At 44.8% G+C, this 25,367-nt stretch overlaps 1 protein-coding gene across 3 annotated transcripts; it reads left to right on the top strand.

The window, feature by feature from the left end:
• Positions 1-529: 529 nt before the first annotated feature.
• Positions 530-25,199, top strand: LOC140723014 (uncharacterized). 3 transcript variants are annotated; one of them, XR_012097789.1, is made up of 3 exons: positions 530-641; positions 2,747-2,923; positions 24,516-25,199. XR_012097789.1 is itself a non-coding variant. In XM_073037650.1 (3 exons), exon 3 carries the CDS (start codon positions 17,221-17,223, stop codon positions 18,271-18,273), a length of 1,053 nt encoding a protein of 350 aa, XP_072893751.1. In that variant the 5' UTR covers positions 530-641; positions 2,751-2,923; positions 16,822-17,220; the 3' UTR covers positions 18,274-18,994. The 3 variants fall into 3 exon arrangements, 2 of the variants coding, with proteins under 2 accessions (XP_072893751.1, XP_072893750.1); XM_073037650.1 differs by lacking the exon at positions 24,516-25,199 and adding an exon at positions 16,822-18,994 and having other exon boundaries at positions 2,751-2,923; XM_073037649.1 differs by lacking the exon at positions 24,516-25,199 and adding an exon at positions 16,822-18,994.
• Positions 25,200-25,367: the final 168 nt, after the last annotated feature.

The raw sequence follows: 25,367 nt of genomic DNA, 5'->3' as shown, positions 1-25,367 counted from the left end.
ACTGTCGATGTTTCGGAACGTTTCAGGACTGTCGAAGGGTCTCGGCCCGAAGCGTCGACAGTGCTTCTCCCTATAGATGCTGCCTGACCTGCTGCGTTCCACCAGCATTTTGTGTGTGTTGACTGATTTAAAAGAAACCTGCTCATTTTCTGTGTGGGTCTGAATTGTGTGTCGGGATGGAAAGTGAATCAGAACTATAACTCTGAGAACTCTGGGACCTGGGGCTGGAGGGAAAGGGATCGAGGAAGATATGGACGGAAAATCTAAATACGTATGGAAATGATATAGGGAAATAATGAAATAATGTGGGAAATGCGGCGGTGGGTAGGGCAGTATGTGAAGGGCGAGGAACAGTCACCGGTCACATGGGAGACCCTCCAGCGAAACGTGATCATGTTTTACCGCAGATAGGCAGCATTTGCGGGTTTGTTTCCGTGGCCCCGCCCACCGCCTGTGACGCAAAAGAAGCACATTGCGCATGCTCACAGGCCCAAGCTAGGCAGTGATGTTTTTTTCGTTCTTTGTGGAAGTGGGTCAGCGGTGGGTCCGGGTTCGGGATCGGGAGGGGGTCCTCGCCCCCTTGAAAGGGGAGCCGGAGACGGATTATTCTCTGCGGGGCAACACCAACAAATTTCCCTTCGGTGAGTATTGAAGCCGGTCCCGAGCGGGGAGGTCTGACGTTGAGTGGTGAGTTAACTTTCCCGAACTCAAACAAGAGAAAATCTGCAGATGCTGGAAATGCGAGCAACGCGCACAAAATGCTGGAGGAACTCAGCAGGCCGGGCAGAATCTAGGGGAAGAATACAGTCGACATTACCGGCCGAAACCCTTCGGCAGGACTGGAGAATAAAAGGTGGGGGTGGGGAAGAGAGAGAGAAACACAAGGTGATCGGTGAAACCTGAAGGGGGAGGGGATGAACTTTCCCGGACTGGCGGCCTCGCCTCGCTTCCTTCACAGAATCTGCCGGGGTCGGTCCGGGTTGTGAGACCTTCACACCGAACCGTCTGAGATGAGCCGCCGCTCAGCCCGTGTTGTTCTGGTCCTATTAGCCGGATGAAGTAAAACATGTTTCTGTATTGTTACTGACAGAGAATTGTATAATTGCTGTTCTGTGTGTTATCTGAATGTACTTGCCTGTGATGCTGCTACAAGTCAAGTACACTGTTAAATGCAAAACCCTGAACAGTGTTGATAATCAGAGGGATCTTAGACTCCAAGTTCATCGCTCCCTGAAAGAGACTGCAGAGATTGATCGGGTGGTTAAGAAGGCAAATGGCATGGTTGTCTTTATCAGTTTAAGCATTGAGTTCAAAAGTCGGGAAGTTGTGTTGCAGATTTATAAAACTAGTTAGACCACATCTGGAGTGTTTCATTCAGTTCTGGTCGCCCCCATTCTCGGAAGGATATCGGGGCTTTGGAGTGGGCGCAGAAAAGGTTTACCAGGATATTGCCTGGATTAGAGGGCCTGAGCTTTAACGGGAGGTTGGACAAAATTGTGTTGTTTTCTCCGGAGCCGTGCCAGCTGGAGTGAGACTGGATGGATGTTTATAAGATTACCAGAGGATTAGAAGCCATGTCTCAGAAAGGCAGCGTCCATTATCAAGGACCTCCAGCACCCAGGGCATGTGGTTTTCTCAATGTTACCAGCAGGTAAGGAGGTACAGAAGTCTGAAGGCTCACACTCAGTGATTCAGGAACAGTTTCTTCCCCTCTGCCGTCCGATTGCTAAATGGATATTGAACCCTTGAACACTACCTCACATTTAAAATATATAGTATTTCTGTTTGTTGCACGATTTTTAATTTATTCACAGAAACATAGAAAACCTACAGCACAATACAAGCCCTTCTGGAGATCTGCACTAAAAACTGAAAATGTTTGAAGTCATCCTGACAAAATGTTATTAACCTGAATTGTAAAGATTGTTCCTCTCCCCACTGCTGTTCCTTACATGCTGAGCAGTTTGGGAATTCCAATTTCTTTTTATTACATTCACTCTGGATTGGTTTATGTTTCCTGAAATGTACCGGTTTTAATGTGGAAGTGGAAATGGCTCACTCTGTGACAGTTGAACAATAAAGTAACCACAACTTTTCCCTGCGAATTACCCTGGTGCCAATTAGTTTGTTATTCCTAGAAATGTGTTCAGTACAGTTGTTGTGAACAAGGTTTACAAGAATAATCTCAGGAATGTTCGGCGTTATGTATGAGGAGCATTTGATTGTTTTGGACCTGTGCTCAATGGAGTTCAGAGGGACAGTGGGGGTGGTGGAGGGATGTATGGTTAAGTAAACCTGCCGAATGCTGAAAAGCCTGGATACAGTGGACATGGAGAGGATGTTTCCATTAGACAGTGATCTGACAGCACAGTCTCGGAATAAAGAAGCTTCCCTTTAAAACTGAGTGGAGAAAAAAATTTGGCCAGAAGATGTCTGATCTGTGGAATTTGTTGCCACAGAGGTTGGTTGAGGCTGCGATTTGGGTATATTTATGACAGAGATTAATATATTCATGATTGGTGAGTAGCTCAGGGTTACAGGATGAAGGCAGGAATATGGTGTTGGAATGAAAATCAGCTGTGGTTAAATGGTGGGGCAGACCAGATGGACCAAATCACCTAATTCTGTTACTGACTGAATGATGGCTCCTCCTTATCCCATATTGTTTTGTTCTTAGTAACATTAACCAGAAATGTTTGGTTCTCCTTTTTATTGTTATTGTGCTTCATTATCACTCTGGTTCAAGTTAGACCTGCGGTAAGAGGTTTATTGGAAGAAAAACCCCAACTAGAAGCAAACCACGGCTGAAGACGAGGGAACAGCAACAAGTGAACCAGCCTGAGGACTGAAAGCATTAACTGGAGAGAACAGCTCTGCCTCAAGAGACTCTGAGATTCCATTGATTCAGTCAGGAGAAAGTTTGGTGAGTCTCATTTACTCAAACACTGATCCTTTAGACATTACATACCTGTGTAAGGGAAGGTGGGATATAGTTGGAGTGAGACTGAATGTGCCCAGAACAACCAGTTATGCCTCTGTCAGACCCAGTTGCAATCACTCCAGGTCTGGTAATGAGCTTCCAGCAGCCCAGCCCTTTAAAACCACTCCTATTCTGTGGAAGTCGAATCCGGATAAAGTCACTCAGAGACCGTACAGTACAAACTCTTTATTCCAAGCACCCGGGGCTTACTTAGTTAGTCGCTCAAACAGGAACAGTCTGTGACTGTTCCCACCCAATCCACTAACTGACTAACAATTCCCCTTACACCACAGATATATCCGTCCAGATACCCCCACACAAGACAGGCTGGAGCCAAAGATATTTACTACATGACAGGCTGAAGTCCCTAAAGACAAACTACAAAATAGTCATAATGGTTTACACACACTGAACAGACTGAAACTATCCTATCTCTACATATGAATGTGCAAGGAGATAAGCATCTTGAAACTCTAGCTAGCTACCTGCAAGAAGAAACATGGCTCAGCACATCGGTTGATCATCAGCAGTTTCTTTCAGAAAAACAGGCTGCTATTGTTTAACGAAGTGTTTTAGCATTTTACAGACTTTATCCTTCCCTCCTTTTGATCATTACATTATCAACAACGCAGTAACTTTTTACAGAGAAAGCAACTGACGACAGCATTGACTTATCAGTGGGTAAAGACAGTGTACAACAGTAATTGTAACAAAGATATGTACAAATATTAGGACATAATGCAGTATCATGCCCCACATATTACCAAACAGGCCTTCAAAGATCACCATTTCGACCCTTCGGTGAACCTGTGTAAATCCTGCCCTACTTTCTTGATGCTGTCAATCTCGTTTGCAGTGTGCTCGGAGAGGGGTGTAATGTTAGTAGATTCATCAGGGATATATGTGAAGCATTCTGCGTCAATAACAGCACAGGTTCCCTATTTTTCAGCTGGGATAAACTCTAAAGATGTACGATTCTGTATGACTGTTTGCCAGATTGCAATCATTTCAGTGGATATTTCTGTTACTTGGGCCTGTGTTTCTGTCAGGGCCCCTGCAGTATTGTGGCCAGCTCCTCAAGTGCCTTATCCAAATTGATTATCTCTCGTGAATTCCTGGCTACTCCATAGGAGAGAAAAGTAATCATCCAAAATCGATCAGTCTCAGTTATTCCTCTCGGCTGCTGGGCAGCTGCAAGTATGGCCAGGATGCATGTTTCCCAGTACAGGAAGTTCCGTTTGGTGGGGGACTGAGACACCATTCCTCAAAACACTGACAGCCACAGTCATCTCTGACTGGACCACAGGTCCTCATCTCACTTCCCCGGATGTTATTTGCGAAAGCGCAGGCTGAGAGTTCTTCACTCTGGTTGAGCAGGATTACTGACATTGGAACCATAGTTTTACAATGCTGTGGAATTTCAGCACAAACCCAGCAGGCCCCTAGTTCTACCTGTTTGGTATAGGTATGACAGAAAGACGGAAATGTGTTAACATGGGGGCCCCCGGATGCTGGGGTGAGCCCTCGCAAAGACATAAACAAGAACACCACTAGCAACCAATACATTTTCCATTAGTCCGAGAGAGACCTTCTACTCAGTTCCTTCAGTAACATGTTTGGCACCTAATGATGTATCCACCGAGATTGCCCCTTCAGTTTCACACCCATGTGAGTGGTCGGCACACCTAATATGGTCCTCTCCACCGAGGTCCAAGATTCCCTCAATCCCAGTTGTTTGTCAGGAAAAAAATATCCCAGGTTCCATCGTGGGATAGTCACTCCTCTCTGCGGAATAGTTCTCTTCCTTGTAAGCCTGTCATACCTGTGAATGTATACTTGGAAAATTTTGGTTAGTTGGCATATATATTTCCCCATGTCTTCCCCTCGGGTATGAATATCCAATTTTGCTGGTAGACTTTCTGGGAGCAATGGTACACAAGGTCTTAGTCCCCAGGGTGTCTTCATGGACCATCCATAAATGATTTCAGCTGGTGACAACCCTGTTTTCCCCTGTGGGGTAACCCTCATGTGGAACTGAGTAACGGTAGGACCTTCAACCAAGTGAGTCCAGTCTCCACTGTTAGTTTGGCCAGTTTACTCTTCAGAGTGCCATTGGCTCTCTCCACTGTGCCAGCGGCCCGTGGGTGGTGTACACAGTGGAATTGTTGCTTGATAGCTAGTTCGTTACGTATGCCTTTGTTTACTTTCATCACGAAGTGTGGGTCATTGTCAGAGCTCAGCATCTCTGGCAGGCCGTACCTGGGAATTATTTCCCGTAAAAATACCTTCACAACAGTCATAACAGTATTATTGGTAGTTGGAACAGCTTCAACCCATCTACTAAACACATCTATAATATCTAAGCAGTATCTATAGCAATGTACTCTAGGCAATTCAATAAAATCAACTTGTAGACACAAAAATGTCCACCTGGCAAGGGAGTCATACCCGATGTGCAGGGTACAGGTTACCAACCATTCCCTCCTTTCCCAGGTGTGTACAATTATGTATCTAATCGACCAATATTGGTAAAAACTCTGTAGGAACACAAATCTGTCCCACTGGGGTGATCCAAAAAGCTAGGTCGGGGTCTTTGGCACCCCATCTGGGACCACAGTTTTCACTCCTCCTCAGAGGTGTCCCCCTGAGAAGAACAAAACTCGAGGTAGCTGTAGAGTGGTGAGTAAGTTGTTTACAAAGGTGGCATTACTAATGGGGTGGCCAGAGGAAGTCAGGAATCCCCATGTTCCCAGAGAGCCTCATAGTCATGTACAATTCCAAATGCATAACGGGAGTCTGTGTAAATGTTCCCACTTTAGTCTGTTGCTAGGATACAGGCATGAGTCAGAACAAACAGCTCAGCCTTCTGGGCGGAGACAGCTGCTTCAAAAGAGGCCTGCTCAATTACTTCACTGTCTGTTACTATCGCATCGTTTTCCTGCTGGATCCACAAAAGAGCTTCCATCCTCAGAAAACGTTGCCTTGGGATTGAGGGGCTATTGCTAAATGGATGGGAGAGTCTGACCTTCTTTTGTGGTGATCCAGACAGGGGGCAGTTGGTGCGACAGACTTCTTGGCCTGAAATTGCACAGAGATGGGGTACAGCGTCTTAGGATCGGTCAATATTAAAAGGTTGCCTTACCAGATATCCCGTCTTCACCTCAGACTCCCTCCCGTATTGGACTAGACCCACGGCCAAGTCTTGCCAGTCTCCCTCGGTGCTGGAGACTTGTTTCGTTAGGGTGTATGCCAGGAACCCTGGGCTCTTTGGCTTGAACCCAGTGCAAACCCTAATGGTGGTATGGGGAACTACCAGTTCTGTCTGTCGCCAAAGGAAATCTGGAAATTCGGCCAGTAATGCAATACAGTCTCATCCTTTAACCTGTCTAATCACCGTGACTGGGAACTTCTGTCCGTTGAGGGGTGCATAATATTGGCTTTCCTCTGTGGCCCACCCTGTAGGGTCAAAGCACAGAGTCACAAGAGGGTCGGCTGCTGGCAGAAGGAGTGGAGTCCAAATTAAGTGCCCTCCACTTGGGGGTCGGAAACTGGGGAAGCTGTTGGTTGTTCACCTGTCAAGGGTGACAGCATTGTCTGTGCAAAGAATCTCGATTTCCAACAGACAGAGCAAGTCTCTCCATGCTAGATTACACCCCCTGTCTGGTGGTGACTGTAAATGAAACCTCACACTGGCTCCCCTGGAAATCCACCTGCAGTGGCTGGGTACGTGAATACGTACGTTCCATGCCTTCAAACCCTGACAGAGTGATTATAACGTCTGATAGCTGGAATCCCTTTTCCGATACTATTTCCTGATCAAGAGTGGTTGTGGTTGCCCTCATATCAATCATAAACGGAACTGGATTTCCAGCAACTTGCAATATTACATTGGGCTCTTCCTGAGGGTTGGCACTCATGTTTGGAAGCATCTTCTTGTCAATTTCTAAACGGGTAGTTGCCCCCACCTGTCCCTTGGTAGGTTTTTGCTCCCATTTCTGTTCCTCAGATATAGCCCGCTCGCGTCCTTCTTCCCGCTGAGCATATTCACCCTTAATATTAGTTCCCTTCGGGGTTGATCGAGATTCGAAAGTTGGGTCCTAATGATATATCAAAGCTCGTCGCATTTGATTTCGGTCATTGTCAGGCCAATCCATATTATTTGTTTTAATCATGTTGGCTAACTTAGTTGGTAAGCATTGGAGCAGTAGGGCATTGAACTGGGGGGACAGATTCCCATCATTAAAGTCTTGGTCTCCTGCGAAGGTGCCGTAGCAGGCCACAAATCGCTCTCAATAGTCTGGTCCCGATTCCCCAGGCTTAGGTTTGCATTCAGGTACTTTAGTGATGTTTACAGGTTGCTGGAGAGCCCTTTACAAAGCTTGAATGATCTGGTCTGTCTGTTCATTCTCATTATGTTTTCCCACCTGTAACTCCTGATAGGTTTCGTATCTCAATTCTGCCTTCCATTTCCGCCCCTCATCAGCTGAGAGAATCATGCAGGAGAGACCGAATAAATCTTGCGGAGTCGCATTAAACATTTGTATAGTACTGTGGACACACTGAGCAAACTGTGCTGTTTTTCCTTTCTATCTGGGGCCTGATTCATGATTATTATCATTTCTTGAGGCTTCCAGGGTGCATACACAGGAATCACTGAGGGCTGTCCCTCCTGCTAGTCCTAGGGGGAGTGTTTGCTACTGCTGTTCAGGAGGATTTAAACTAATGTGGCAGGGGGATGGGAACAAGTGCAGAGAGACAGAGGGGGCCAAAATGAGAGTAGAAGCAAAAAGTAGTGAGGTGAAAAGTAAAACTGGCAGGCAGTCAAATCCAGGGCAAAAATCAAAAAGGGCCACTTTTCAACATAATTGTATAAGGGCTAAGTGTGTTGTAAAAACAAGCCTGAAGGCTTTGTGTGTCAATGCAAGGAGCATTCGTAATAAGGTGGATGAATTGAATGTGCAGATAGTTATTAATGAATATGATATAGTTGGAATCACAGAGACATGGCTCCAGGATGACCAAGGATGGGAGCTCAACATCCAGGGATATTCAATATTCAGGAGGGATAGACAGGAAAGAAAAGGAGGTGGGATAGCGTTGCTGGTTAGAGAAGAGATCAACGCAATAGAAAGGAAGTACATTAGCCTGGAGGATGTGCAATCGATATGGGTAGAGCTGCGTAACACTAAGGGGCATAAAACGCTGGTGGGATTTGTGTACAGTCCACCTAACAGTAGTAGTGAAGTTGGGGATCGCATTAAACAGGAAATTAGAAATGTGTGCAAAAAAGGAACAGCAGTTATAATGGGTGATTTCAATCTACATATAGATTGGGTGAACCAAATTGGTAAGGGTGCTGAGGAAGAGGATTTCTTAGAATGTGTGCAGGATGGTTTTCTGAACCAACATGTCGAGGAACCAACTAGAGAGCAGGCCATTCTAGACTGGGTATTGAGCAATGAGGAAGGGTTAATTAGCAATCTTGTCATGTGAGGCCCCTTGTGTAAGAGTGACCATAATATGGTGGAATTCTTCATTAAGATGGAGAGTGACATAGTTAATTGAGAACCAAATGTTCTGAACTTAAAGAAGGGCAACTTTGAAGATATGAGACGTGAATTAGCTAAGACAGACTGGCAAATGATATTTAAAGGGTTGACGGTGGATAGAAACATAGACACATAGAAAATAGGTGCAGGAGTAGGCCATTCGGCCCTTCGAGCCTGCACTGCCATTCAGTATGATCATGGCTGATCATCCAACTCAGAACCCTGTACCTGCATTCTCTCCATACCCCCGATCCTTTTAGCCACAAGGGCCATATCTAACTCCCTCTTAAATATAGCCAATGAACTGGCCTCAACTGTTTCCGGTGGCAGAGAATTCCACAGATTCACCACTCTCTGTGTGAAGAAGTTTTTCCTCATCTCGGTCCTAAAAGTCTTCCCCTTTATCCTTAAACTGTGACCCCTCGTTCTGGACTCCCCCAACATCAAAAACAATCTTCCTGCATCTTGACTGTCCAATCCCTTTAGAATTTTATACGTTTCAATAAGATCCCCCATCAATCTTCTAAATTCCAGTGAGTATAAACCTAGTCAATCCAGCCTTTCTTCATATGAAAGTCCTGCCATCCCAGGAATCAGTCTGGTGAACCTTCTTTGTACTCCCTCTATGGCAAGAATGTCTTTCCTCAGATTAGGGGACCAAAACTGCACACAATATTCTAGGTGCGGTCTCACCAAGGCCTTGTACAACTGCAGTAGAACCTCCCTGCTCCTGTACTCAAGTCCTTTTGCTATGAATGATAGCATACCTTTTGCCTTTTTCACCGCCTGCTGTACCTGCATGCCTCCCTTCAATGAGTGGTGTATAATGACACCCAGGTCTTGATGTACCACCCCTTTTCCTAATCGGCCACCGTTCAGATAATAATCTGTTTTCCTGTTCTTGCAACCAAAATGGATAACCTTACATTTATCCACATTAAATTGCATCTGCCATGAATTTGCCCACTCACCTAACCTATCCAAGTCACCCTACGTCCTCTTAGCATCCTCCTCACAGCTAACACCGCCGCCCAGCTTCATGTCATCCGCAAACTTGGAGATGCTGCATTTAATTCCCTCATCTAAATCATTAATATATATTGTAAACAACTGGGGTCCCAGCAATGAGCCTTGTGGTACCCCACTAGTCACTTCCTGCCATTCTGAAAAGGTCCCGTTTACTCCCACTCTTTGCTTCCTGTCTGCCAACCAATTCTCTATCCACATCAATACCATACCCCCAATACCGTGTGCTTTAAGTTTACACACTAATCTCCTGTGTGGGACCTTGTCAAAAGCCTTTTGAAAATCTAAATATACCACATCTACTGGCTATCCCCTATCCACTCTACTAGTTTCATCTTCAAAAAATTCTATAAGATTCGTCAGACATGACTTTCCTTTCACAACTCCATGCTGACTTTGTCCGATGATTTCACCTCTTTCCAAATGTGCTGTTATCACATCTTTGATAACCGACTCTAGCATTTTCCCCACCACTGACGACAGACTAACTGGTCTATAATTCCCCGGTTTTTCTCCTTTTTTAAAAAACAGGGTTACATTAGCCACCCTCCAATCCTCAGGAACTATTCCAGAATCTAAGGAGTTTTGAAAAATTATCACTAATGTATCCACTATTTCTTGGGCTACTCTGGGATGCAGACCATCGGGCCCTGGGGATTTATCTGCCTTTAATCCCTTCAATTTACCTAACACCACTTCCCTACTAACATGTATTACCCTCAGTTCCTCCATCTCACTAGACCCTCAGTCCCTTACTATTTCCGGAGGGTTATTTATGTCCTCCTTAGTGAAGACAGAACCAAAGTAGGTATTCAGTTTGGTCTGCCATGTCTTTGTTCCTTATGATCAATTCACCTGTTTCTGACTGTAAAGGTCCTTACATTTGTCTTGACCAATCTTTTTCTTTTCACATATCTGTAAAAGCTTTTACAGTCAGTTTTTATGTTCCCTGCCAGCTTTCTCTCATAATCTTTTTTCCCTTTCCTAACTAAGCCCTTTGTCCTCCTCTGCCAGTCTCTGAATTTCTCCCAGTCCTCCGGTGTGCCGCTTTTTCTGGCTAATTTATATGTTTCTTCTTTGGACTTGATACTATCCCTAATTTCCCTTGTCAGCCACGGGTGCACTACCTTCCCTGGTTTATTCTTTTGCCAAACTGGGATGAACAATTGTTGTAGTTCATCCATGTGATCTTTAAATGCTTGCCATTGCATATCCACCGTCAACCCTTTAATTATCATTTGCCAGTCTATCTTAGCTAATTCACGTCTCATACCTTCAAAGTTACCCTTCTTTAAGTTCAGAACCTTTGTTTCTGAATTAACTATGTCACTCTCCATCTTAATGAAGAATTCCACCATATTATGGTCACTCTTACCCAAGGGGCCTCGCACAACAAGATTGCTAACTAACCCTTCCTCGTTGCTCAATACCCAATGTAGAATGGCCTGCTCTCTAGTTGGTTCCTCAACATTCCTATGCAATGGCAAGCATTTAAAGATTGCATGGATGAACTACAACAAGTGTTCATCCCAGTTTGGCAAAAGAATAAACCAGGGAAGGTAGTGCACCCGTGGCTGACGGGAAACTAGGGATAGTATCAAGTCCAAAGAAGAAACATACAAATTAGCCAGAAAAAGTGGCACACCTGAGGACTGGGAGAAATTCAGAGTCCAGCAGAGGAGGACAATGGGATTAATTAGGAAAGGGAAAAAAGATTATGAGAGAAAGCTGGCAGGGAACATAAAAACTGACTGTAAAAGCTTTTATAGATAAGTGAAAAGAAAAATATTGGTTAAGGCAAATATAGGTCCCTTACAGTTAGAAACAGGTGAATTGATCATAGGGATCAAGGATCTGGCAGACCATTTGAATAACTACTTTAGTTCTGTCTTCACTAAGGAGGATATAAATAATCTTCTGGAAATAGTAGAGGACCGAGGGACTAGTGAGATGGAGGAACTGAGGGAAATACATGTTAGTAGGGAAGTGGTGTAGGTAAATTGAAGGGATTAAAGGCAGATAAATCCCCAGGGCAAGATGGTCTGCATCCCAGAGTGCATTAGAAAGTAGCCCAAGAAATAGTGGATGCATTAGTGATAATTTTTCAAAACTCCTTAGATTCTGGATTAGTTCCTGAGTATTGGAGGGTGGCTAATGTGACCTCACTTTTTTAAAAAATGAGGGAGAGAGAAACCGGGGAATTATAGACCGGTTAGCCTCACATCGGTGGTGGGGAAAATGCTAGAGTTGGTTGTGAAAGATGTGATAACAGCACATTTGGAAAGAGGTGAAATAATAGGACAACATCAGCATGGATTTGTGAAAGGGAAATCATGTCTGGCGAATCTTACAGAATTTTTTGAGGATGTAACTAGTAGAATGGATAGGGGAGAACAAATGGATGTGGTATATTTGGATTTTCAAAAGGCTTTTGACAAGGTCCAACACAGGAGATTAGTGTGCATTCTTCAAGCACACGGTATTGGGGGTATGGTATTGATGTGGATAGAGAATTGGTTGGCAAACAGGAAGCAAAGAGTGGGAGTAACTGGGACCTTTTCAGATTGGCAGGCTGTCACCAGTGGGGGACTGCAAGGCTCAGTGCTGGGACCCCAGTTGTTTACAATAATGATTTAGATGAGGGAATTAAATACAGCGTCTCCAAGTTTGTGGATGACACGAAGCTGTGTGGCAGTGTTAGCTGTGAGGATGCTAAGAGGATGCAGGGTGACTTGGATAGGTTAGGTGAGCAGGCAAATTCATGGCAGATGCAATTTAATGTGGATAAATGTAAGGTTATTCACTTTGGTTGCAAGAACAGGAAAACAGATTATTATCTGAATGGCCGATTAGGAAAAGGGGAGGTGTAACGAGACCTGGGTGTCATTGTACACCAGTCATTGAAAGTGGGCATGCAGGTACAGCAGGCAGTGAAAAAGGCAAATGGTATGTTGGCATTCGTAGCAAGAGGATTTGAGTACAGGAGCAGGGAGGTTCTACTGCTGTTGTACAAGGCCCAGGTGAGGCCACAGCCGGCGTACTGTGTGCAGTTTTGGTCCCCTAATCTGAGGAAAGTCATTCTTGCCATAGAGGGAGTACAAAGAAGGTTCAACAGATTGATTCCTGGAATGGCAGGACTTTCATATGAATAAAGACTGGATCGACTAGGCTTATACTCGCTGGAATTTAGAAGACTGAGGTGGGATCTGATTGAAACGTATAAAATTCTAAAGGGATTGGACAGGCTAGATGCAGGAAGATTGTTTCCGATGTTGGGGGAGTCCAGAACGAGGGGTCACAGTTTAAGGACAAAGGAGAAGCCTTTTAGGACCAAGATGAGGAAAAACTTCTTTACACACAGAGTGGTGAATCTGTGGAATTCTCTGCCACAGGAAACAGTTGAGGCCGGTTCATTTGGCTATATTTAAGAGGGAGTTAGATATGGCCCTTGTGGCTAAAGGGATCAGGGGTATGGAGAGAAAGCAGGCACAGGGTTCGGAGTTGGATGATCAGACATGATCATACTGAATGGTGGTGCAGGCTTGAAGGGCCTAATGTCCTATTCCTGCACTTATTTTCTATGTTTCTATGTGTGGAAAATTAAAATCTCCCACAATCACAACCTTGTGCTTACTACAAATATCTGCTATCTCCTTACAAATTTGCTCCTCCAATTAGGTTGTTTATAATACACCCCTATAGGTGTTACTATACCTTTCCCATTCCTCAATTCCACCCAAATAGGCTCCCTAAATGAGCCCTGTAATCTATCCTGTCAAAGCACCGCTGTAATATTTTCTCGGACAAGCATTGCAATACCTCCCCCTCTTGCCCTTCTGATTCTATCACACCAGAAGCAACGAAATCCAGGAATATTTAGTTGCCAATCACACCCCTCCTGCAACCATGTTTCACTAATAGATACATCATCATATTTCCAGTTATCAATCCATACTCTAAGCCCATCCACCTTTCTTACAATGCTCCTAGCATTAAAATAGATGCATTCAAGAAACTTTCCACCTCTTCCTCTCTGTTTATCCGTAACGGTGCAAATAACTTTGTTATCTCTTTTCTTGCCTTCTCCCCTACATCTTCAGTCTGAACGCTCCTACATCAGGGAGGAAGTTCAAATCATCTGTGTGTTAAAAGTTCAGCCATCATGGTGACTGAAGGCAGCTGTAGGTTCATGAGGGACTGTTACTGTCAGATTCTGCAGTTCTTGCGGCTGCTCATCGCACCCAGGACTGAACCCTGGTCACAGAGCATTGGAGGTGTCCGTTCTGCTGATGTTAGCCTTAAACTAGACAGGCGTTTAATATTGTGGAGCTGTGATATATAAATCAGTTCTGTGTCAAATCCCGTGTCTCAGGTACTTACTGTCTCTACCACACTCACAATGTACACTAGAAAGGCCACTCAGCCCATCTGGTTCCTGCCCATGTTTCTGTTCCATATCAGTATATCAAAATCTACCCTTGCTGTTCCCCTCTCACTCTCCCTGAGATGACAGGTTGCAACTAGTCACCACTCCGTCGGATAGGAGATTTCCCATGAATTTCATGGAAACATATAAATGCACAACACATTACAGAAGCTTTGTCCCACATTGCCGTGCCGATCATGTAACTTACTCTAGAAACTGCTCAGAATTACCCTGCCACATAGCCACCTATCTTCCCAAGCTCCATGTACCTATCTGAGAGTCTCTTCAAAGACCATATTGTATCCGCCTCTACCACCGTCGCTGGCGGTGCACTCCACACACACACAACACTCTTTGCTTAAAAAGTTAGCTCTGACATCTCCTCTGTACCTACTTCCAAGCAGCTTAAACCTATTCCCCTCATGTTAGCCATTTCAGCCCTGGGAAAAAGCCTCTGACTATCCATATGACCAATGCCTCTCATCATCTTAGACACCCGCATGATTTTCCTGCATGATTTTCTCCAGGCTGAATAAGACTATGAGCTCACTGTGGTTTTGACGTTCTCTCTCTCTCTCTCTCTCTCTCTCTCTCTCCTTGTGTCTGACGTCACAGCCCCGCCTCACTCAGGCACTTAAAGCGACACTCACAGTAAACGAACCCGCGGTCTCGCAACACAATGCACATCTAAAGTCTGACAGCAGACTAGCGAGTGAATCTTCGATGGAGCAGAGTCAGAAACCAAAGTGTTGCCAGCCTGAGTCAGGGCTTTGGGGCTCCAGTGAGAGATGGGTTCTAGAGTTTACCAGGAGGAGGAGGAATCAGACCAGCAGGATGTGGCTATAAAAGAAAGGTCAGAAACATTTGGAAACTGGTTGACCGGAAAAAAAGGAGGTTAATTTCAGGCAGCAATTGTGGAGAGAGGAATAAATAGAAAACGCTTAGGCCGAGCTCCTTTCAGCATGCCTAGACTGTGTATTCCTCTGCTTAGTTGCTCTCTGAATTGCAGAGTTCCTCCAGCATTTTGTGTGTGTCCGTCTCTGTATTTCCAGCAACTGCAGAATCTCCTGTGTTTTATATCTGCATTTTACTTTGGCGTTAGATACACGTTGGTATTGAGTATATTGTTTATGGGAGCCGCTTTCTGCGTTAAAACAGCTGCTGATTTCTTCTATACACACAAAAAAAAATGAGGTATGGGCATTGAAGAAAGCTTGCAGAAATGTTTAATGGCACCGTGATTACCATAGGGCCATGCATTAAGAATTTCACCGGTGCTGAAGCGCCAATGAAATGCGCAGGCGTCAGGCTGAGGACGTCCCTGAGTTTCATGCATGCGCGCAGTACACAGAAGGCCTTGAAAATTTCGGTTGCAGGTAAGAGCGATTCTCCGTTTTTTTATATTAAACACTGACTTCGGGACAATTCCTGTGAAATCCGGACACCGTGGCCAACAATCCCAGGGCTGTCCTGCTCTCGTCCCTCTCTCTCAGCCCCACGATCTGTATACGGGCCCCGGGGAGCTTCCGGCTGATGAGTGAATGGGAACCGATGGATCTTTCAGACAGAGCTGAGCTCCAGCTATCTAAAGGCAAGGATTAGGAACTCGAAGAAAGGGAACAAAATCTTTTACATCACCAGTTGAGAAAATCACCTTTGTTCTACCTCCAATCACTAATAAGAGAAAATCTGAAGATGCTGGAAATCCAAGCAACTCACACACAAAATGCCGGCAAAATTCAGCATTAGTACTCTTTTCCGTAGATGCTGCCTGGCCTGCTGAGTTCCTCCAGCATTTTGTGTCTGTTGCTTGTTCTACCTCCTCTTGTTCTGGACTTTTCTACCCGTGAGAGCATGTTTTGTCCCATTCTCTCTGGGTACATGATGATATCAAACATCTTTGCCTTGGGCAGCAAGTAGCTTTCACATTACATATGTGCCAGACTCCAGTGAGACAGACTACTGCCCTTCCCTTCATATTCAGTGGCATTGCCATCACTGAGTTCACCACTGTCAGTCTTTGTCTGATGTGTGTATTGTGGCGATGCAAACAGTGCTGGAGAATTGGGGGAGGCTTCAGGGGAATATAGAAACTGAGTTCACCACTGTCAGTCATTGAGTGGGGGAGGGTTCAGGGGAAATATTTATGTAGAATACAGAAACTGGTGATACTTGAGCCCCCTGTCTCTATTGTGGTGTTGCAAAAGTTGCTGGAGAATTTACAAGTGCGAAGAAGTGGAGTGATATTTGGAAATCTGACTTTTTAAAGTGTAAATTCGCAAGCAAACCACATATGGACAATATGCAAAATCTTTGGTGAGAAAATCCTCCATTACCCGTTACAGGCCTGCTACATAGGTTGTGTGAGAGTGCAGATGAACTGGATTGAACCCAGAGGAGATCAAAGTTCCTATTGACCGTAATTTTGTAGCTGTGAAAAATAATACCTCTCTATAAAAAATTCACTGTGCACATCTTGTCACTGGGTAAAAAAAATGCACAGTGCAAGACTTATGTACACACTGGTTATTACAAATTAGAGGAGGTATTGGAGGGAAGATGGGGAGACCTGTAGTGTCCCTGATGCCCTCACTTACAAGAAGTGCATCCAGCTGCAGCTTGTAACCCTGCACTTTAAGGAGTTGGAACTTGAAACGCATATGGGGATTGATGGTCATTCCAGATACCAGCACTCTGCCCAGTCAGGAGATGATTTTTCTTCCAACTTGGGTTTAACCTCACTGTAACAATGTGATACCAAATCAAACCTTGGCAACTCAAGTAATCTCATCTGAAATGTTGTCCTACACCCATTGATGGATTTTGTAAATCTTTTACAGGTTAAAAACGGGAAGGAATTTGTCTTCAGGAATCTCAAACACGACACGCCAGTTTTGTTGTCTCTGTCTAGATATTTAAGAAGTGGATCCAATTGACCATCCTTCCTGCTCAGACTGTGGGGAGGGACTCATTCGGTTATCTGAGCAACTAGCAAGCCCGGCATTTTACACAGGAGAAAGGCTGTTCACCTGCTCAGACAGTGGGAATGGATTCACTTGGTCATTTCAACTGAAGGTACATCAGCAAGTTCACACTGGGCAAGGCCATTCATCTGTTCTGTGTGTGAGAAAGGATTCTGCCGGGCATCCCACCTGTGGACACACCAGTCAGATCACACTGGGCAGAGGCTGGTCATCTGCTGAATTTCGGGGAAGGGATTTTCTCGGTCATCTGACCTAATGGCTCACCAGCGAGTTCACACTGGGGAGAGGCCGTTCACCTGCTCAGACTGTGGGAAGGGATTCGCTCGGTCATCTGACCTAATGGCTCACCAGAGAGTTCACACTGGGGAGAGGCCATTCATCTGCTCAGACTGTGGGAAGGGATTCATTTCATCATCTAAACTGAAGATACATCAGAGAGTTCACACTGGAGAGAGGCCGTTCACCTGCTCAGTCTGTGGGAAGGGATTCACTCGGTCATCCCACCTACAGAGACACCAGCGAGTTCACACTGGGGAGAGGCCATTCACCTGCTCAGAATGTGGGAAGGGATTCATACTGTCATCCTACCTAATGGCACACCAGTTTGTTCACACCAGGGGGCAGCCATTCACCTGCACAGTCTGCGGGAAGGGATTCACTCAGTCATCCGACCTACTGAGTCATCAGCGAGTTCACACTGGGGAGAGGCCATTCACCTGCACAGTCTGCAGGAAGGGATTCACTCAGTCATCCAACCTACAGAGTCATCAGCGAGTTCACACTGGGGAGAGGCCATTCACCTGCACAGTCTGCGGGAAGGGATTCACTCAGTCATCCGACCTACTGAGTCATCAGCAAGTTCACACCGTGGAGAAGCCGTTCACCTGCTCAGTCTGTGGGAAGGGATTCACTCGGTCATCCCACCTACAGAGACACCAGCGAGTTCACACTGGGGAGAGGCCATTCACCTGCTCAGAATGTGGGAAGGGATTCATACTGTCATCCTACCTACAGAGACACCAGCGAGTTCACACTGGGGAGAAGCCATTCACCTGCTCAGACTGTGGGAAGGGATTCACTCGGTCAACCCACCTACTGAGACATCAGCGAGTTCACACTGGGGAGAAGCCATTCACCTGCTCAGTCTGTGGGAAGGGATTCACTCAGTCATCTAACCTAAAGGTACATCAGCGAGTTCACACTGGGGAAAAGCCATTCACCTGCTTAGACTACGGGATAGGATTCACTCAGTCATCACAACTACTGGCACACCAGTCAGTTCACAGTGGGGACTGGCCGTTGTTATGAATCCCTGGGTTTCATTTACTGTGGACTGTCATTTTAAGAGAGAGAGAGAGATTAAGAAGGCGAATCAGTCTGACTTGCAGCTTGTTTACATCGTTCGCAGCTTGTTTAGATTTAACCGGGGACACAGACACTCAGAGTCAGACGGAGACGAAGGAGGAAAAATGGAAGGATCAAAACCAGGGAACTAGTGGCCAAGGGTCACTGTTTGCAACTGTCCTATGCCCAAAAGGGTGTGTTAAATATCGTTCACCGTACATCGTATGTGTGGTTGTCACCTCGTTTGGTCCATAGGAGTGGATCGGATTTGGCGCATCCTGTGGAGACCACTTATGTGTTAGCCCTTGCCTGGGGTAATTCACTTGAAGACGATACACCTTGTGACAAGTCACTTTCGGTGATAATTTGTATGTGGATTTGGAACGATGACGGATAAAATCTACAGTGACTGTTCTCTCGTTTTACCATCGTGGAACCTGTGGAATTCTACATATTTGCGTTCTCTCGCCATTTACCCTGGATTACAAATCTCTCTCTCTCATCGCCTATTCTGTAGTTGAACTGAACTTTCATACTTTACCATCTCAACACTCTAAGCCTTGTTTCCCCCGAGCTCAATAGTTTGGGAGTTATATTTACTCACATTTATAAACTTAACACTGTTAACTTCTGTTTATCTTGTTTAAGTTGCAATATTACAAGTAGATTCTATTAAAGATAGATTTAACATCAAATCCAGACTCCAGGTGTAGACTACTGCTGCTGGCTTGTTTCTAAAGCATTATAGTTCGTAACAAATTTGGGGCCTGCGTCTGGGATATGAACAAATTTGGGGGCTATTGATCGATTAATTATCGATTTGATTGGGAAAATCCCTTTTGATTTATTTGTGTGTGGAAATCAGCAGCAGTGGATATTGATAAATTTCTGTAGGTTGGATGACTGAGTGAATCCCTTCCCACGTACTTCCTCATCCAGGTCATCCACTCTTGGTCTTCCTGGAATCATTCTTTGAAACTTCTCCGGACCCACTCCAATACGAACACATCTTTTGCGCAGATAATAAGTCGGAAGTACAGGTCGGACTCTGCTCACCATACACCAACAGTGATCTGCCCAATGCGTTATAAAGCTATAGTATCGCATCCTTGCTCTTATATTGCTAACATTGCAGTTGTCATCCTTAATCAACTCAATCTGCAAGCAAACCTTTAGCGCCTCTTGCTCAAGGACTCAAAAGCACTTATGCACCTCTATTTTTTTTCAAGTTTCTCCCATTTATTTTTTTTCTACACCCAATTACTTCTACCAAATGTACATGACTTGCATACACTGTATTTCAACTGCTACTTTGCTGGCATTCTCCAGACCTATCGAAGTCCTTCTGCAGACTCCCGCTTTGCTCTAAACTACCTGTCCCGTACCTATCTTTGTATCAACTGCAATGTTCGTCACCAAGGTATCAATTCCATCATCCATATCATTCAGATTTAACATGAAACGATGCGGTCTCAATACTGACCCCCTACAGAATAGCATTAGTTACCGACAGCAAAACAGAATTGCCCACATTATTCTGACTCTTTCTCCCTTGTCAGTACAAGTTTCTTTCCTGTAATTCCATGAGCTGTGATCCTGTTAAGCAGCCTCACGTGCAGCACCTTAGAAACATAGAAAACCTGCAGCACGTTACAGTCCCTTTGGCTCACAAAGCCAAACATGTCCTTGCTCTAGAAATACCAAGGGTTACCTACAGTTCTCTATTTTTCTCAGCTCCGTGTACCTATCCAGGAGTCTCTTAAAAGACCCTATCGTGTCCGCCTCCACCACCATTGCCGGCAGCCCATTCCAAGCACTCACCACTCTCTGTGTAAAAAAACTTACCCCTGACATCTCCTCTGTACCTACTTCCAAGCATCTTCAAACTATGCCCTTTCGTGCTAGCAATTTCAGCCCTGGGAAAAAGCCTCGAACTATCCACACGATCAATGTCTCTCATTTTCTTGTACACCTCCATCAGGTCACCTCTCATCCTCCATCACTCCAAGGAGAAAAGACTGAGTTCACTCAACCTATCCCTATCCAAACAACATCCTCGTAAATCTCCTCAGCACCCTTTCTATAGCTTCCACATCCTTCCTGTAGTTTGGTGACCAGAACTGAGCTCAGTACTCCAAGTGGGGTCTGATCAAAGTCCGATCCAGCTGCAACATTACATCTCGGCTTTTCAACTCAAGCCTGCGGATGATTAAGGCCAATGCACAGTATGGCTTCTTAACCACAGAGTCAACCTACATAGCAGCTTTGAGCCTCCTATAGACTCCGTCCCCAAGATCCCTCTGTTCCCCCACACTGCCAAGAGGCTTACCATTAATACTATATTCTATCATATTTGACCGAAGAAAATGAACCACATCACACTTCTTTGGGTTGAACTCCATTTGCCACTTCTCAGCCCAGGTTTGCAGACTATCAATATCCTCCTGCAACCTAACCCAACCTTTGTGTCATCAGCAAATTTACTAACCCGTACCTCCACTTACTCATCCAGGTCATTTATAAAAGTCACTAAGGGTAGGGGGCCCAGAACCGATCCCGGAGGCAGACCACTGGTCACCGACCTCCATGCAGAATATGACCAGTCTACAACCACTCTTTGTCTTCTGTGAGCAAGCCAGTTCTGGATGCACAAAGCAATGTGCCCTTGGATCCCATGCCTCCTTACTTTCTCAATCAGCCTTGCATGGGGTACCTTGTTGAAGATCATCTGAAAATCCAAGCAAACAACATACACTGCCTCTGCTTTATCTATCTTGCCTGTTATTTCCGCAAAGTATTCCAAGAGATTTGTCAGTCAAGATTTCCTCGAAACAATCCGGCTGACTTTGGCCTGCTTCATCATGTTTCCCCAATTACCGTACCCAAAAAACACACACTCTTAGTACACTCTACCACCTTCCTGACCACTACGGTCAGACTAACTGTCCAATATTTTTTTTTCTTGTGCCCTCTCTCTTCTTAAAGAGTGGAGTGACATTTGCAAATTTCTGGTCCAACAGAACCGTTCCAAAATCTAGTGATTTGTGATAGATCATTACTCATCACTTGAAGAGAAAACTAAGGGGGAACTTCTTCATTCAGAGGCGGGGAGAGTGTGCACCGAGCTGCCAGAGCAAGTGGCAGGGACGATTATAGTCTTTAAGAGAAGTTTGCTTAGGTCACTGGATGAGAAGCATATGGAGGGCTATGGTCCAAGTGGAAGTTGTTGGAACTCGGAAGATTAATGCTTTAGCACGGACTAGACTGGCCGAATGGCATTTTCCTGTGTTGTAGTGTTTTATGACTCTAATGCCTTCACAATCTCTTCAGCTACCTCTTTCTGAACTCTGCGGTGTCTTATCTACCTTCAGGCCTTTCAGCTTCAAAAACACCTTCTCTCCTTGGTAAAAGCATGTATCCTCACTTCTGCCCCAGGTACTGCTGAATGTTTGGCATTTATGTAATAAATTTAACGACACAACTGTAGTGGGTGACTTCAATCTGCAGGAGGATTGGGAAAGTCAGATTGGCGTGAGATCGCAAAAGAGGGGATGTATTGAATGCAAACAAAATGGCTTTTTAGAGCAGCTGATGGTTGAGCCTACTCAGGGAACTGCTATCTTAGATTGAGTGTTGTGTAATAACCCAGGTCTTATTAGGGAAGTTAATGTAAAGGAACCATTAGAAGGCAGTGATCATAATATGATTGAACTCCTACTGCAATTTGTGAGGGAGAAGCACAGGTCACATGTGTAGTATCGCAATGGAATGAAAGTGAATTACAGAGGCATGAGAGAGGTGATTCCCCAGGTGGATTGGAGGATGCTGGTGGAGATGACGCCAGAGCAGAAATGGCTGACGTTTCTGGGAATAGTTCATAATGTGCAGGATAGATATGTCCCACAGACGTAGTTCTCAAGCAGTGGGGCTAGGCTGTCGTGGCTGACAAAGGAAGTTAAGGACTGTATAAAAGCATATAAGGTAGCAAAAGTGAGTAGTAGGTTGGATAATTGGGTAGCTTTTAACATCCAACAACAGGCAAATTTAAAATAAAAGCTATAAGGGGAAAGGTGAAATATGACAGCAAACTATACAATAATATAAACCAGTTATAAAATATACGAAAGGGAGGCGAGAGTTGATATTGGACCACTGGAAAGTGATGCTCATGGGGTACAAATGGGGAAGAGCTGGTGGATGAACTTGATAGGTACTTTGCATCCGTCTTGTCAGTGGAAGACACCAGCAGTGTGCCAGAGATTCGTGAGTGTCAGGGAGCAGGAGTGAGTGCCATTGCTATTACAAAGGAAAACGCGCTAGGCAAACTCAGGTTCTTAAAGTGGATAAGTCACCTGGAGCAGATGGACTACATCCCAGAGTCCTGAGAGAGGTTGCTGGAGAGATAACAGATGCATTGGTCATGACCCGTCAAGAATCACTTGATAACACATGAGGTTTTGGGGTACTAGGAGACTAATGATATAATAAGTCAAAGCCAGCATAGGTTCTGTACAGGGAAATCTTGCCTGACAAGTCTGTTAGAGATCTTCGAGGAAGTCATAAGCAGGATGGACAAACGAGAGGCGGCGGATATCATTTACTTGGATTTTCAGAAAGCATCTGATAAGGTGTCACACATGAAACTGCTTAACAGGATAAAAGTCAGAAGTAATACTGGCATGGATAGAGGAATGGCTGACAGCCAAGAGGCAGCGAGTGGGAATAAAAGGGGCCTTTTCTGGTTGGCCAGCAGTGACTTGTGTTCTTCAGGGGTCAGTATTCGGTCCGCTACTTTTCACATGATTTGTCAGTGATCTGGATAATGGAACTGATGGGGTTGTGTGGCTCAGACTGTGGGAAGAGATTCACCACATCATCTCACCTAGTGACTCACCAGTCAGTTCACACTGCAGTGAGGGATTTCACCTGCTCAGTTTGTGGGAAGAGATTCACTCATTCATCTAACCTACAGAGACACCAGTGAGTTCACACTGGGGAGAGGCTGTTCACCTGCTCAGACTGTGAAAAGGGATTCACACAGTTAGCTAGCCTACAAGCACACAGCCAGTTCACACTGGGGAGAAGCCGTTCACCTGCTCAGACTGTGGAAAGGGATTCACCACATCATCTCACCTACTGACTCACCAGTCAGTTCACACAGCAGAGAGAGATTTCAACCGCTCAGATTGTGAGAAGGGATTCACTCAGTCATCTGATCTGCTAGCACACCACTGAGTTCCACTGGGGAGAGGCCTTCGACCTGTGAATGTGGGAAGGTATTTACACGATCATCTCGTCTACTAAAACACCAGCAAGTTCACACCAGTTAGAGGCTGATCGTCTGCTCAGACTTTGGGAAATGATTCTCTCAACCGTCTCCACCAAGGCTCCATCATTGTGTTCCCCTGGGGAGAGGCCGTTCACCTGCTGTGAATATGGGAAGGCATTCACTCAGTAATCTAACCTTGTAACACACGACTGGGTTCACATTGGGGGGAAAGTTTGAATTAGCTGTAGGCTGGATATTTGTCCATCCCCGTTGCTGAATGCAATTTCGAGAGTGACTGGGGAATCTAGTACAAGAGGGCATGACATAAGTTTTGCAGGGCGCCCATTCAGAACAGAGATGCGGAGAATTTTTTTTAGTCAGAGGGTGGTGAATCTGTGGCATTTGTTGCTATGGCTAGCAGTGGAGGCCAAGTCATTGGGTTTGTTTCAGGCAGAGATTGATAGGTATCTGAGTAGTCAGGGCATCAAAGGTTATGGTCAGAAGGTGGGGGAATGGGACTAAAGGGCAGATTGGATCAGCTCATGATGAAATGGTGGAGCAGACTCGATGGGCCAAATGGCCGATTCTGCTCCTCTGTCTTATGGTCTTATGTGATTGTTTTCTCATGTGTGTTATTCCTGTTCCTCCTTCTGTCCAAGGTCGTGTTAATCTCAGTGGGTTTGAGTGTAAATAGTCTTTTCTAAACTTGTCATTTCAGTTCTTACTTATCTTTGTAAATTTTACTGATTGAAATGGGACTAAGATATTTTCATTAAAAAAGTCACTGTCGGTATTGATGGAAGTGTTTATTGCCTTTGTTGTAATTGTTAACTATTGAGCTCTGTTCGGCAGTTTTTTAAAGCCTTGAAATAAATTTTGTCAAAGGTTTTCCCAATATTGCACAACTTTCTGTTGCTTTTGCTTGTTGATTTTCCAGATACGTGGTTATCACGAGTCCCAGTGAAGGGTCATGGCCGGAAATGTTGATTCCCATCCATAGATGCTGCCTGACCTGCTGAGCTTCTCCAGCACTTTGTGTGAATTGCTCTCGATTTCTTGCATCTGCAGGTCCTCCTGTTTCCCAGATATTTATATGTTTAGTGAAATAACAAGCCGGCCGTGCGGTTGTGTGGCTCTGTTGGTAAAATATTAAATAAAATCATTAGATATACAGCATATACAGTTATACAGCAGCTTTATAACTGCCTGGTTCGGAAATTGCACCATCTCGGATCGCAAGACCCTGCAGCGGATAGTTGGGTCAGATGAGAAGATCATCAGGGTCTCCCTTCCCGCCATCACGGACATTTACACTACACGCTGCATCCGCAAAGGAAACAGCATTATGAAGGACCCCATGCACCTGTCATACAATCTCTTCTCCCTCCTGCCGTCTGGGAAAAGGCTCCGGAGCATTCAGGCTCTCTTTTGTAATGCCAGTACTGTTTTGTGCACTTTGTGCAGTCCAGTGTAAGTCTGTAGTCTAGTGTAGCTTTCTCTGTGTTTTTTATATTACGTAGTTCAGTCTAGTTTTTTTGTTCTGTGTCATGTAAACCATGGTCCTGAAAAACTTTGTCTCATTTTTACTGTGCACTGTACCAGCAGTTATGGTCAAAATGACAATAAAAGTGACTTGACTTTAATAATAATAATAATAATAGAAATAATAATAATAATAATAATAATAATAATAATAATAGAAATAATCTCCCCATCTATTTTGTCTCCTCATGTGGATTACCATTCTGATCTTGCAGAGGATTAATTTTTTCCCTTGAAATCTTTTGGC

Source organism: Hemitrygon akajei, unplaced genomic scaffold, assembly GCF_048418815.1.
Source record: "Hemitrygon akajei unplaced genomic scaffold, sHemAka1.3 Scf000096, whole genome shotgun sequence".
Lineage (NCBI taxonomy): Eukaryota > Metazoa > Chordata > Chondrichthyes > Myliobatiformes > Dasyatidae > Hemitrygon > Hemitrygon akajei.
Note: the sequence above shows the minus strand (reverse complement) of the source record. Positions and strands in the feature narration are given on the sequence as shown.